Raw genomic sequence first — 13,729 nt, forward strand, 5'->3', positions numbered from 1 at the left:
GCGTCTCATAGTGCTGATTGTGCGGACAAGGACTTTATTCTAAACCTGGATACTTGTGCTTGTGAAGAATCGGGTTCTGTTCATGACTCTGATGCAAAATTTGGAGCTAGTTCTCAGGAAACGGAGGAAAATAAGTATATACCAGCTGCTAAAAATACCGAGGTGAACTGTATGCATGCTGCGAATGAACTACAGAGTGGTGAACCAACTGTTTCAGGTCTTTCTGTGAATGACAAGTCTAAAAGGGTTGAATCTTCGCCTGCAGGACGATCCGGTCCAGAATTGTGTCCTTGCCTTGATATTCGAGCAGATTAGTGCAGGCCCGAACGTGTTTATCCTTATCTGCTTGAGTCGGCTCATGCACGACCCAGCGTCAAGTTTCTGCAATGCATAGCGCGACTAATGGACATGGCCACTAACGTCTAACTCCTTAGGAAACTCTCGAGTGGTTGCATACCGATCTTCCATAAATTCTCGCAGGCAGGCCTCATCAACATCAGTAGGCCGGCCAGAGTGCTCTGCTTCTTGAATGTCATAGCCCTTGTTTATGAACTTTTGGTATAAACCTTCACAGTGTCATATGATACAATATTAGAACCTAAAGCTGTACACATGATTTGGTCACATTCTGTAGCTGACTTTTTACAACAGAACTGGAAGTAAATGACGGTTTTAATCTGGTAGCGTGAAAGTTCCATTTCAGACACCTTGTACTTAATGATAAAGATATATTTTTACAAATTTCACAATAGAGTGCTCTGAAGCAAGTCTCTTTCTTTCAAATGATAAAAAGTGTTTCATAAAATATGATTAAACATGCCAACACAAACTGTCTGCACAGACAATATTTGTGGTGGCGGGAAACTTTCGTTAAAACCCGAAACTTTCCTTTCATAAGGAAACTAAACATATGGAACTGTTGCAAATCTCCTAAACCAAAATTTTCATCAATAGAATAATAATCATTACTCAATATTTTAGACATTTTTAAAATTTTCCACTTAACATAGCTTTCCTGATATTTCATTATGCGGACAATTTTTCGTAATTTACAGAGTTTTTTCCTACTTTTAGAAACATTCTAGTATACATTTTGTAGCATAATTTAAAACACAGAAAATTAAAAATTATATTTTAAGTATCAATATTATAGCTTTCAGATTATATTTTACGAATTTTTCAAACTGAATCTCCTTTCTCTAAATTAACAGGTAAAAACTTCTAAAATTATGTTTTATTTAAACCTATACACAAATAACATTTTAAGCAATAAAAGAAACTGACATTTTAATTAACACTTTGACATACCCGATATTATTTTTATAATTTTTTTAACTAAAAACTCTAGAAATTGAATATTATGATCCTAGAGGCAAATAATATATCACCTAAAAAAATCTACTCTTGCCCATTGTTCTGTGAGTGGTGGTCGCACTGTGAAACCACCGCGCGTCTAGGACTTTCAAACTTACCTAGGTAGTAGGAAAAAAAATTTACCTTTCTCCATGCGCGTTTCCAATAAATGATGAAATTTACGAATTTTAAAAAAATGTATGTAGGAATTCCATAATATATAATTTGTTCACATTATTTTACAAAGTAAATCGTCAGAAAAAATTAAAAAATAAATATTTATGTAATTTTTTTCTATAGCAGTGAAAATATAAGTACCAACATAATAAGGACATTTGGCTAAATAGATTAAAAAACTCAGTAAAATAAGGATTTAAAAAAAAAAAAAAAAAAAAAGAAGAAGAAGAAGAAGAAGAAGACTCAGTATTATTATTATTTTTTTTTTCAAAGAACAAACATTTTTTGTGACACTGTTCAAAGCATGATTTGTCTTTTTGGTACATGCACAGACCCACATTGCACCTTTCGCACATGTATCTTCTTCTACGAGGTTTCTTCCTTGTGCTACAAAATGTACACTGCCTGGATCTAAATGTCACTGGTATATGTCCAGCGTTATTTAGTATCTTTTCATCTGGCTGAAGAAATTTGTGGGTGTTTTATGTGATGGGGGGCTTGGTCTTTTGGGTTTGGTACGGATTATTCGTTTCCCATTCATACTTATTTTATTCGTATTTTGTCCCAAAATATTCAAAATCATTTTTAATTTAAATATTTTTAATTTTAATTTAAATAAAACTTTGCACGATTTCTATTTTTAATTATAGCAAAGTATATTTACATTGAATTTAAACCACAGGAAATAATTTATAAAATCACAATACTAGCTTGGGGAGCAAGCGTGTTGAGATCAGCGAAAAGTCTCTGGAAAAGAAAGACCTTTTTACTGGGCAGGTGCATGTATTGTTTAGTAATAAAATAACTCTGTGGTTTCAAAACTCCTTATCTGTATCCGGGTAAAAATAAACATTCCTATTTGAGAAGCAAGCAAACATCATTGTGAAGAGCAGTGGTTTCAAGGCGCGACCACCGAGCCTCTAGAGCATTGTGACACAATGCTCTAGTGGTGCAGTGGCCGCACCCTGAAGCCACAAAGCAAATTCCATACATATAGAGGGTTGTTTTTATATGAGTAATATAATTATTGCTGTTTTTTATTATTTATGATAGAAATCATGATGTGCGATGAATAACTTTTGAAATTTAAAGTTGTTTATATTAACAAAAGGAAGTTACTTTGTCTTATTGAAAATGAATTCTAAAAGGCATCCGTTTTGAAATACTAAGACCTAAAACATGTATGATTCTGCAGTCATTTTGTGTTATTTAGAGGTAAAAGATCAGTAATCAATTGATTTTCACTTAAAAATTTCGGAAGGAAGAGGAGAAAAAATTTGAAAATTGGTGGTTTCAAGGCACGACCACCGCGCGTCAGAGGGTTAAACTGCTACAGCAATTTTCTGAATACATAAATTTTAAACTCACTTGCATTTTAAAAAGATTTGAATGGAAGGTATCTTCCGCTTCTCTCAACTTATTTAATTCTTCAGCAGTGGGAACATCTAAGTGAAATTCTTTCTTCCTCTTGTTTGAAGGAATTACATTACTACGAAATTTCCTCTTTCCCTGTACTTTTTTCCAACCAGAATCCTCTGAATCAGGCACAGCCATACTAATCTGAAAACAAACAAAACCAATATAAGTTTGATATGTTTTAAGACAAATTTTTAAATTAAACAAAGAGCCCATAAAGAAAATTTGTAGGTAATTTGAACTTTTCATTCAAATGAAATGTATGTTTCTATGGTACTTACAGAAAATTCAGTCGCCAATTTTTTTTAAATGAAACAAAGGCATCAAGAGCTAATTTGTAGCCGATAATGATAAACAAGTGATTCAATTTTAGCCAATCATGCTAAAACATGCCACACATATGGTTTATCTGGTATGTGTAAATGCTTATCACTACAAAGATGCCTCGAAAAAGAAAAAGACTGCCATTCAAAAAATTCCCTGCCACTCTGCAAATCAACAGATGGCGCCACAAGCAAGGTGCATTTTCACTTCTCACCCGAGAACTTCACACTTCGTGCATTAAGTAAGATCCATTTAATAAAATTCATTTACTCATTCATCTAAAGCTTTAGGGGATGGACGAAGATTGTACTGGTAAAGGCCTTATCGGCCGTAGACCTTTCAAGTAGGAATGACTTATGACCTATGAATCATCTAGTTCTCACTGTAAAGCTGTAGTTTTAAATCTCATTATAGCACAGCGAGATAAAAAAAAAAATTTTTATTCAGGATTTGTCAACTACAAAACAAGATGCAGTAGAATGCTTTTAAAGGTATGGAAGCTTATCATCACCCCAAAATGTGTTAGTGGCCACTATATAGCGGTTTATTAAAACATATATTCAACGACACTGCAATACAGTACAAAGTCCGAAATCCGAACTTTAGCATTTCCGGATTTGGGGTTTTTCCAGATATTAGATCATCAGTTTAAATCTAGTAAGATAGCATGTAGAAATTATAAAATTAAAAATATGAAATCGTGATTTATGAAATAATGAAGTAATTATGATCTAAAGGATATTAAAATTTACAAAAAAAAAAAAAAAAAAAGGGTTAATATTTATTTTTCTTTCAATGTAAATTGTTTAAGCTGCTTCGTTTTTTGTGCTAATACTTTCTCTTTAATTCTGTAGCAGACATAATCTCTTGTTTAGTTACATTGTTGAAGACCTGTAACTGCTGTTTTAAAAATTCCGACTAACTTGTCAATTGAAATTTGTTCGTTTTCGGTAACTTCTCTGTCACTTTTTTTCCTATCGGTAGCAGTATTTTCTGAATCTAGAACCATACTACAGATTTCGCCATTCATTAATTGATTGATGATTGAGAAGCATTGTCATCAAAATGAAAAAATTCTTTCATATCATCTTATCTTCATTTATTACCACTCCTCCAAATTTCTTTACAAAATTCATTAATTGGAAATATTCACCTTTGTTTTGCGATATCCGAAAACCTTTAAAGTTAGCGGTTATCATCATCAAATTTAGCTATTCTTCACTATACATATTTGGCTATGCATCATGAGCTTGGCCACTAACGACAAGTTGTTCCGTTAAATTTTATCTTGCTTCTATAGCGCACTGAGACAATTAAGCCTGAATTGTATTAGTTATTATACTTATGTTTATTTCTTGCACATGCTTAAGGCTTATCAGACTTCTGAATACATAAATTTCCACATATACTTAAGCTTTACTGAGGGCTGGCACTAGTTATCTTACCACCTGATGCAGTCTCTGTTGGTCCTAAATTCTGTGACTCATTTTAGTCATACGAGCCCTGGTGCTGGTTCTGGGTTTATGCGAATAACAAATCAGCTATTCTTAATTCAAATGAAAGGAAAATATAAGTAATTATTCACCAAGTTGGCGTCAGATCAATGATGTATCTATGTGGAATGTTTTGGTTTGAGATGTATGCCAAGCACATATGCAGCAACAGAACCAAATTACCGATCGTACAAATTTATGCTAAAATGATTTTTTCTTCAATAACAAAGTATTTTATTTAGTGTCGAAGTGAAATTAAGAATCGGGACTCTCCGGGTGTTTTATTATGCGTAGAGGGGGAAATCAAATGCGCATGCGTAAAGCCTACGAGAAAAACGTTGGTGGTTTTGAGGCGCAGATTTTAGATCATTTTGGATATTGAACGTCGAGATTTTGGACTTTCTATTACATTAAAATTAGTCGGAGTCGAATTCTATTCAGAAAGAAACTTGGTTTGAGGGCTCGATCATCTCATTTGTGATGGCACTAAGATTCATTCACAGCTGGCATAGAGAATTAACTAGTATTCAATGGGGAAAAAGAAGAATTAGAATCGAGTAACAAGACGGTTACTGATTGGAACAATTATTTAACAGATGTTTGTATACACAGTCTTTTAACCCCTTAACTGCCGCGGGCGTATATATACGCCTTGCTCAGCCGATGGTTAACTGCCCCAGGCGTATATATACGTCCTTCCAAACTGCTATCATTTGCTTTGCGCTGCTACACCTAAAATCATTCGCAAAGTTAACGCATCGGCTGCGCATCTGGGGCAGTTAACGCATCGGCTGAGCAAGGCGTATATATACGCCCGCGGCAGTTAAGGTGTTAACAAGGGGAAAAAACTGAAAGCTTTCAGATTTTATATTACGCTCAAAGGTGGGTTTCCCCCCCATCCCTTTAACATTTTGAGTGTTACTTTTATTCATAAAATATCATGTTCTTTGCACTTACACCATAAAATTCTATTCAACAGCAATATCACAAAATATTTAAAACAGCATATCTTTAGAATTTCCAATACACAGTCTTGCAGGCTGGAGATAAAAATATTTTTTTCCATACAGTGTTGCCATTACTCGCTTTGAAATCGTTGAGTTTCTTAAACAAAAATTCGTTAAAGTGTTACAAAATATGAAATAGATAATAAGCAGATTCCAAATTTTAGCTTCCAGATGCCCATATTTGGGTTGAGACGTAGCTTATTCAAAATTTGACTGCTCTAGGTACCATTATCACAATGCGAGACACATAGATACATTTATGCAGATTCTTCATTATTTAATTTCTTTAAATACAATACAGGGCTCTAATATTTGGCGGCTACAATCTAAAAAGTGTTTCATCATTTATAGTGAATGAATGCAAAATGCCAAAATGAAATTAATACCCCTTCTAGGCAAATTGCCCCTTAGGGCTAAAAATGGAGAGACTAACTTCATTGTTGAAATTGAGAACAATCTTTTTTCAAATGTAAAAACCATGCAGGGAGAATAACCTGAGTAATGGTTGTTAGGAGACATTTTGAAGGAAACAAATGAGTGTTCTATGGTAAAAGTTCTAGACAGGAAAGTGATAAAAGATAATACTGAAGAAGGTTCTACAACATACTCAGACTCGCGGAAAGTGATGAAATAAAAGCTACTAATTTCAAACATTTAAAAGTTATTCAGTGGCTATTTGTAGTATTTGTAGAAGTACATATTCAAAACATTGAATGATTGTGGGGTGGTGGAATAAAAGACAAAATAAGATAGCATGATACCACTTACATTTTTATCTGGCTGAATTCTTGTGGGGGTCGTCTTCAGAAAAAAAAAAGACATATTTGTTTTTATTTCACATGCAAATGCAGATTTTATGTCACAAAAATGATTGAAAGCAGTGAGGTTTGTCGAATTATTACCGAATTTTATAGTTGACTGGATTTTCTGTAAGCACCTTATATTAATGGTAAATATTAACTTTGGTTCTATTATGTGCTGAAGTTTTTTAAACTCAATTTTTATTTTTTAAAAAATGCTGAAATTTTTTTTTTTTTTTTTTGGTACTTTTCCATTTTGTCGGCGCAAGCGATAAAGTTGCCAAAAATCATACAACCGATGCCAAACGGAATATCCTCTCTGGTAACCTTTTATGCAAATTTTCAAAATAAGTTGCAGCCATTTCTTATCAGATTGATTGTTTCTCTCAATGCTCTATGCAATTGTAAGCAATTGCACAGAATTTTTACCAGATAGTTAAATTTTATGCCCTAAGGCCATTCGCGGTAATTAAGCCAATTAGGATGCAATTACACTGCTCACCCGAAGAGCTTAAGGGAAGAGATGCCTTCATGGATGACTTTCTGAGGGAAATAAACTTGTCTAAAACATTACTTTGGTTACTATTTTTACACTTTATATTAACAATGTCCCAGTTAATGAAAGGAAGAATATCACCAGATGCAAAGTAACATTTCTTTGCATTTTGAAGCATATTTTAAACGGACATATGATGTTTAATTCTGGAATGGTATAAAATGATTTGAGGGACATATGATGTTTAATTCTGGAATGGTATAAAATGATTTGAGGGACATATGATGTTTAATTCTGAAATGGAATAAAATGATTTGAGGCTACTGTATATAAAAAAATTTTAATATATGGTTGTAAATTTTGATTTAGATTAATTTTCAGTTCTATTTCTTGCCATCATATCAACATAATTAATGCAATCTTTAAGCACAAATTTTCACTTTGCCACCAAGAATCATAGATGTCTTTCAAGCTATCCCATGGATTCACAGTTTCAACTACTTGAATTTTTTTCTTTCACTTCATTTTTTCATCAAGTTTGACTACAGAATGATAGCATATCACTAACAATTCAGACATTTAAAAATGATAATTAATAAACTGAAATTTGGCCTTATCATTCAATAACTCGAAAACGTCCACTCTGGGTCCAACAGGCCAGCCTATTTAAAACAAAACTTTCTCAAAGTATGCCTGTCTTGCCCAAGTTGTTGAGGTCTTGAATAGTGGCATGCATGTTTCCAAAGATTTTGCCAGGGCTCTGATTTGAAGTCTTGTTTTTGATTGGATTGGGTCTGTTAAAACCTGCAAGCCTATTAGTATTGCTGTAACATGGTTGATATGTGACAAGTAAAGCGGCAAACATGTTGCATAATTTATCACACATGGAAGAAATGTTGCAAAAATTATAATAAGATGTGGTAAAATCCTAGTATACGGTGCAGCCTTGGTGCGATTTTGAAAATTTTTGAAAATTATCACCAACACCAAAATGACCCGTTTAACTACTCATCATAAATGCCCCGTTTACTGCTCATCATAAAGTCACCAAATCCCTTGTGCACCGGATACCAGGATTAAACCCAAGATGCAACATCTGGAGAAGAAACTATTGAAAAAAATGAAGATGGAAGTGAACAAGAATTTTTGGTAAAAGTATAGTTTAGGGTACCCCTTGGCGATTTTTGGCAGTACATGGATACCGATTTTATGCAATTCTTTGACTCGTTATTTTGGCTTGCGAAGTGGCCATTTTTGCACAAAAATCAGCGCTACACAAAGCCAAAATAACAAGATAAACAATAGCACAAACTCGGTATCCACGTACACATCGACTTATATTCACTTTAAAAAAATCTCCGAATTGCACAAAAATGACATTGAGCACTCTTTTAACTTTATCCATGTACACGTCGACTTATTTTCACTTGAAAAAAAAATTCCCAGAATTGCACAAACTTGCATTGCGCACTCCCTTTACTTTGTCCATGTACACATCAATATATTTTCACTTAAAAAGTCAAAGGAGCACCCAATTCTACAATATAGGCAAACAAAAAATTCATAATCTCAATAAAATACATTTTAAACCAAACAATAAAATAACATAAAAAAGGAAAAATATGTTATACATTTAAGCACTACCAAAAGTAAATATTCACTTACCATGATTTTCGAGTTTGCTTCGTACACCCAAAGCCACGTAGAAATCAAAATATCAATCATACTCAAATGACTTTTTTCAAGCCAGGTGCTCTTTCTGATTGAACGCTTCACATAGTGACCATCTGAACCTTTCTTCCTAAAAACCCATTCAAATCCATCTAAACGGTTTTTACATTCGACTAGATGTGGATACCGTCCTTCCTACATATACGGTACTTATAATGGCTACTAAGTAAACCTTCATTTACACACCAGTCAATTAAAGCACTTTTCCCCTTTCGCTCCAGACTGTACAGAAACTTCAAATTAATCTTACTACATTCGGCGATTCTACTGTCTAAAAAATCAAACCAACACAAAAACGCTTACGAAACATCCCATGATTCAAATTTTCCCAGAATCATGCACCTGATTATGCCACAATAGGGTTTCCGGTGAATCTTTACATTATGGTAACTTGGCGATTTTTTGGCGACCAACCCTGCTACAGCAACCTGCTAGTTTTGTTTTGGACGCCATTTTGTTTTCATGAAGTAAAGGCATGTTTTTATCTTTTACTCAACATTTTTTCCAACAATCTGCTAGCCGAATTACGCTTATACTAGAACTTTTATGGAACAAAAATGCTTAATCATGACGAAGATTGGGTGCGAAATTGGGAGAAAGTGTAGAATCGCAAACTACTTGCGGCATTCTTAAGAATTGCACATACACTGTATCCATGCACACGTCGACCTATTTTCACTTAAAAAAACATCCCAGAATTGCACAAAAATGGCATTGTGCACACTCTTGAGTTTATCTATGTACACATCGACCTATTTTCACTTAAAAAGTCAAAGAAAATTGACAAAAATCCAATTCTTACTCTTGTAAAAAGCGCCAAACAAATAAGTGGGGGGATTCTGCTCTTTAGCAGCAAAATTGTTTCTAAGTGCTTATTAGCTAAAATATCGATCGGAATTTTCCAGAAAATGTCACATTACATGTCTCATGATCTCTCATTTCTCTGAGACAAAATAATCTGTGATTCGAACTGTGTACTTCTCAGATTATTGCTAAAGTCCTAACTAGTAACCTTTATTGCCTTACCAAAATGTCGCCAAACTACCTGTTACCATATTCTAAAGATTAACCAGGTTTCCATAACATTCAACTACTCAGGCTACCATAAATGAAAGAAAAACTTTGCGATAAATCAAACAACAACTTCACCATAATACAAGGGGTACCTTAAAGTCTACTCTACCCGAATTTTTAATTCCCATGATAATGAAATCGAAAATGAGCATAACATAAATTGCTTTACTGGAAAATAAAAATATCGAGAAAAAAGAAAGAACGCAGTGTTTGTCCACCGAAAAAGCACAGAAAAACTAAAGCGCGCTGTGCCGAATGTACAGCATCGACTTATTTTCACTTAAAAAAAAAATCTCCGAATTGCACAAAAATGACATTGAGCACTCTTTTAACTTTATTCGTGTACACGTCGACTTATTTTCACTTAAATATTAATTTTAGATATTTGCGTTCGCAACACAAGACAATTTGTTGGTGCTGCTAACATTCATTGGGGCACTTTTTCTCTGAATATATAGTGCTAATAAAGAATCGATACTGCGTAAATGTACACTATTTTCGGGTTTTCATCCGCAGAGAAGCCGTTGGCGCTTCGGGAAAGAACCCTTTGGCGCCGTTGCAGTTTTACTAGCCGTAAGCGTGATATTTTGTAAACGTGGTTTTTAGTGATGTAAATTCAAGTTAACAGACAATGGTAGTAGAAATTCACAAATAATAAGTATGTAGATATAAAACTAACAGGTTAAATGTGATATACGTAAATAAATTTCTATTAAATTCAAGTTAGCACAGAAAACAATGTATTAAACATAACGGGAAGTAAAAATTCATTTAAAAAATAACAATTAGTATTCTTATACTTACGTTTACAATATACTTATATGTATTTTCTCTAATTCATATAGAATACTAATATTTTTTTCACTATTAAGTAATTTGCTTGTTGATTGATGTATTTCGGTGCCCATGTAATAAATTAATGAATGTATGACCTTTAATATATCCATATTACATAGTTTTAAGTATTTTCTTTTTCAAGTTACTTGCATACAGCTTAAAGCATTTTACGTTGAAACAAATACCTATCCTTTTTCATAATATATTTCACAATACAAATAACCTTCAACAGTAATCAAATTTTCTTCAGTAGCATTTTTAATAAAACTAGAACTTTATACATTTTAAAATTATTATAGGGGTTGGAAACCTCATGGTTCTGCATGCTTACAGCTGTTAATAATTAAGAACATAACGTGAACAGCCATGTTACAAATTAAAATTAGCATTCACCCCTCCCGCCATAATTTCTTCCTTTGATCCCGAATTGACGACCCGAGAACCGGCATCTTTCGACGAAAACTTCTTTAATTATGCGAAAATATTTCTATCTATTCGTTGTTAAAAAATTCAGAAAAAATAATAATAAATAAGAAGAAAATAATATAAATCTCCAAATGCGAACAACGACAACCTTCGCATAAGCGAATAGGATGAATTAGCTAGGTTACCAGGTTTGAACTATTATCGCCAAAGTTGGCGATGTTTACATTTACCGGGTTCTCTGCGGAAGTGCTTCCCTATTTTCTTTTCACTTATGCTAATATATAATTCGTTTTTTTACTGCTTGAAGGAACTTAATTTCATAAACATTTAAATAAATTAGAATTTTTAATGTGCAGACTTTTTAAGGATGATCATAAAATTTATTATTGACACAGATGTAACAGTTTTACCCAAAGATTCACATTTTTTTCTTCAAAAAAACACGAGCCGGTTTGCACTCTCGGGATAAGAAAACATACTCACGATTACGTACACTTCATTACAAACAAACAAAATTAATGCAATAAAACATATTCATAAAATCATATTACCGAACTTTTTGGAGCAGTCAAAATAAGGAAATTATTTTAGCTGTTTTTTAATATTTAGCTTCGAAGATCTAACAACACAAATTCAGACTTCCCTCAAGAAACTCGAAACAGCATGTTAGTGTTTGGTTTCACAAGTTAAGTAGTTTCCTTCTGATTCGACATGTAGTAATAAAATTGATGAACCATAATAACAAAAATTCAATAGAAAACTTAACTAAAGTGCTTCAGAAAATAACAAATTTATTTTACTGAATGTTTGGAAATATATGCTCCTCCTGTACAAACAATCTCAAAATAAAATTTGTGTACTCTTTGCCCTACGGGCAGAAAAACTTAGCGAAAACAAAACTTGACATCTGTCTGTGTGTCTGTAGTATGGTGTTTACGTTTTAATTTTAAAGTATGGAAAAAAAGAGCAAACAGGAATTAATTGCAATAATTGTAGAAAAAAACGAATGTCTACTGAAATATAAATCACGACTTCATGGTATGCTAATCCCTAAATTAAGATTATGGATGCAATTGAAATAATTCGTATTGTTAAAATTTAAATGGACACGTAAACATAGATACTAAAAAATTAAGATATTATTGAACATCAATATTAAGTATTCTGCTTGATTGAGAGATCTGATCAGTATTTTCTTTAAAAGCAGGAAGCCTTGGTAAGTCGGTAAATCATGGGATAAGATATGTTGAATTGCTGAAGTGGAGGAAAATAATAAAACATTACTAGTTTCTGACATTTGAATGTATAAAATATTGCACAATAGTTCAATAAAACAATTTTACAGGCTTTCTATTACATTTAATTACACTACAGTTACCTTCATTACATCTCGGAGAAAAGCGGCCGTAGTTGCTGCAAGTGGAATCAGATGTTTCCAGCAATTGAAAATCAATTCATCTAGTCATGTAGGATTCATCTAGTCAAGTGGAATCAGATGTATCTAGCAATTGAAAATTAATTCATCTAGTCATGAAGGGCTATCTAGCTGTCATCAAGATTCAGATTTTGCAAAAGTTTACTTGTATAATTGATTCAATTGTTGAAACAGTAAAATAATAATTTTTACTAAAATTATTCATTACAGCTATAAGTTTTTGTTGTTCAGTTATCTAAATTTATATAGTGTATTGGGCACTTTAAAATTGCTTCACAAGCACATTGAAACTCACGGGCATCACATTACCAACCCCTGATCTAAATGAATTTTAAAATTCCCAAGACCGTGGGTATTGTATTAGTAGTAACTATTATATTAACTATCTCAAATTTAACTGCAAAAATAAGCACTACTAAGTTAACTTTTATACTATGTTTGTGAAAATTCTTATGTGTTATTATATAATTTCTGTTAGTTCTAAATTTGCTAAATGTGCAATATAACAATGCTTAATTTTAAATTTCAGATGTAGTTGAAGCTTATAAACATCTTGAAAAAGAAAAAGAAGCTCTGGGAAAAAGCATTAAGGCAATAACCAGAGCTCATTCTATACTGAGAGCTGAAGACAGAACAGAAACTGATAATGCTTCTGAAAATGATAAAGTAATTATTGTTAATCGTATCTGTTATGTATAAAATTTATTTAAGAATTTTTTTAAAATATGTTTGAAATCCTACTGTATTTAGACTATTATGTATTCCTAAGATGAGATGTTTAAAGTATGAAAAATAAGGCCTTATATTTTGACACTGATTTTAAGTTACAAAAATATTTATACATTTTAAGAACTACTATAATGTAAGCCTGTTCTTTATCAGAAAATAATTTATACACGTACAAAAGTGTTAAGAGATCATACACATAGAAATATTTTTAATTTCACTATGAAACACATACCTTTTAGTCTGTGTCTTCAAAAAATAATCACCATTTAGTGTGCAGTGATTCAATATCTGAAACAAAACAACCGTTTCTTTATGATATCTGTCACATCATATTAACAAATTCTTAACATATACATCATTTAACTATGCAAAGAAGCATTCTTACCATAATGCTATGGTCAGAGGCGTAGCTAGGGTTTTTAATGCTCGAG

General features: G+C 32.6%; 2 protein-coding genes across 2 annotated transcripts in view; one reads left to right on the forward strand and one right to left on the reverse strand.

The window, feature by feature from the left end:
- The window catches only part of Mat89Ba (nucleolar protein 6 Mat89Ba), a 121,806-nt gene extending 109,996 nt beyond the window's left edge, over positions 1-11,810 (reverse strand). Inside the window, exons 1-2 of the mRNA XM_085812505.1 lie at positions 11,686-11,810; positions 2,899-3,090 (exon numbers count right to left, since the gene is read on the reverse strand). Coding sequence (XP_085668631.1) covers positions 2,899-3,084 — 186 coding nt within the window. The 5' untranslated portion in view covers positions 3,085-3,090; positions 11,686-11,810. The remainder of the gene's footprint in view (positions 1-2,898; positions 3,091-11,685) is intronic.
- Positions 11,811-12,028: 218 nt separating this feature from the next.
- Positions 12,029-13,729, forward strand: part of LOC118183979 (GRIP and coiled-coil domain-containing protein 1-like) — a 29,982-nt gene continuing 28,281 nt past the window's right edge. The window contains exons 1-2 of the mRNA XM_035353609.2: positions 12,029-12,172; positions 13,099-13,235. Of these exons, the coding sequence (XP_035209500.1) occupies positions 12,088-12,172; positions 13,099-13,235 (222 nt within the window). The 5' untranslated portion in view covers positions 12,029-12,087. The remainder of the gene's footprint in view (positions 12,173-13,098; positions 13,236-13,729) is intronic.

The sequence above is a fragment of the Stegodyphus dumicola genome, chromosome 1 (genome assembly GCF_044657685.1).
Source record: "Stegodyphus dumicola isolate Sdum_Otavi_A_Nest chromosome 1, ASM4465768v1".
Lineage (NCBI taxonomy): Eukaryota > Metazoa > Arthropoda > Arachnida > Araneae > Eresidae > Stegodyphus > Stegodyphus dumicola.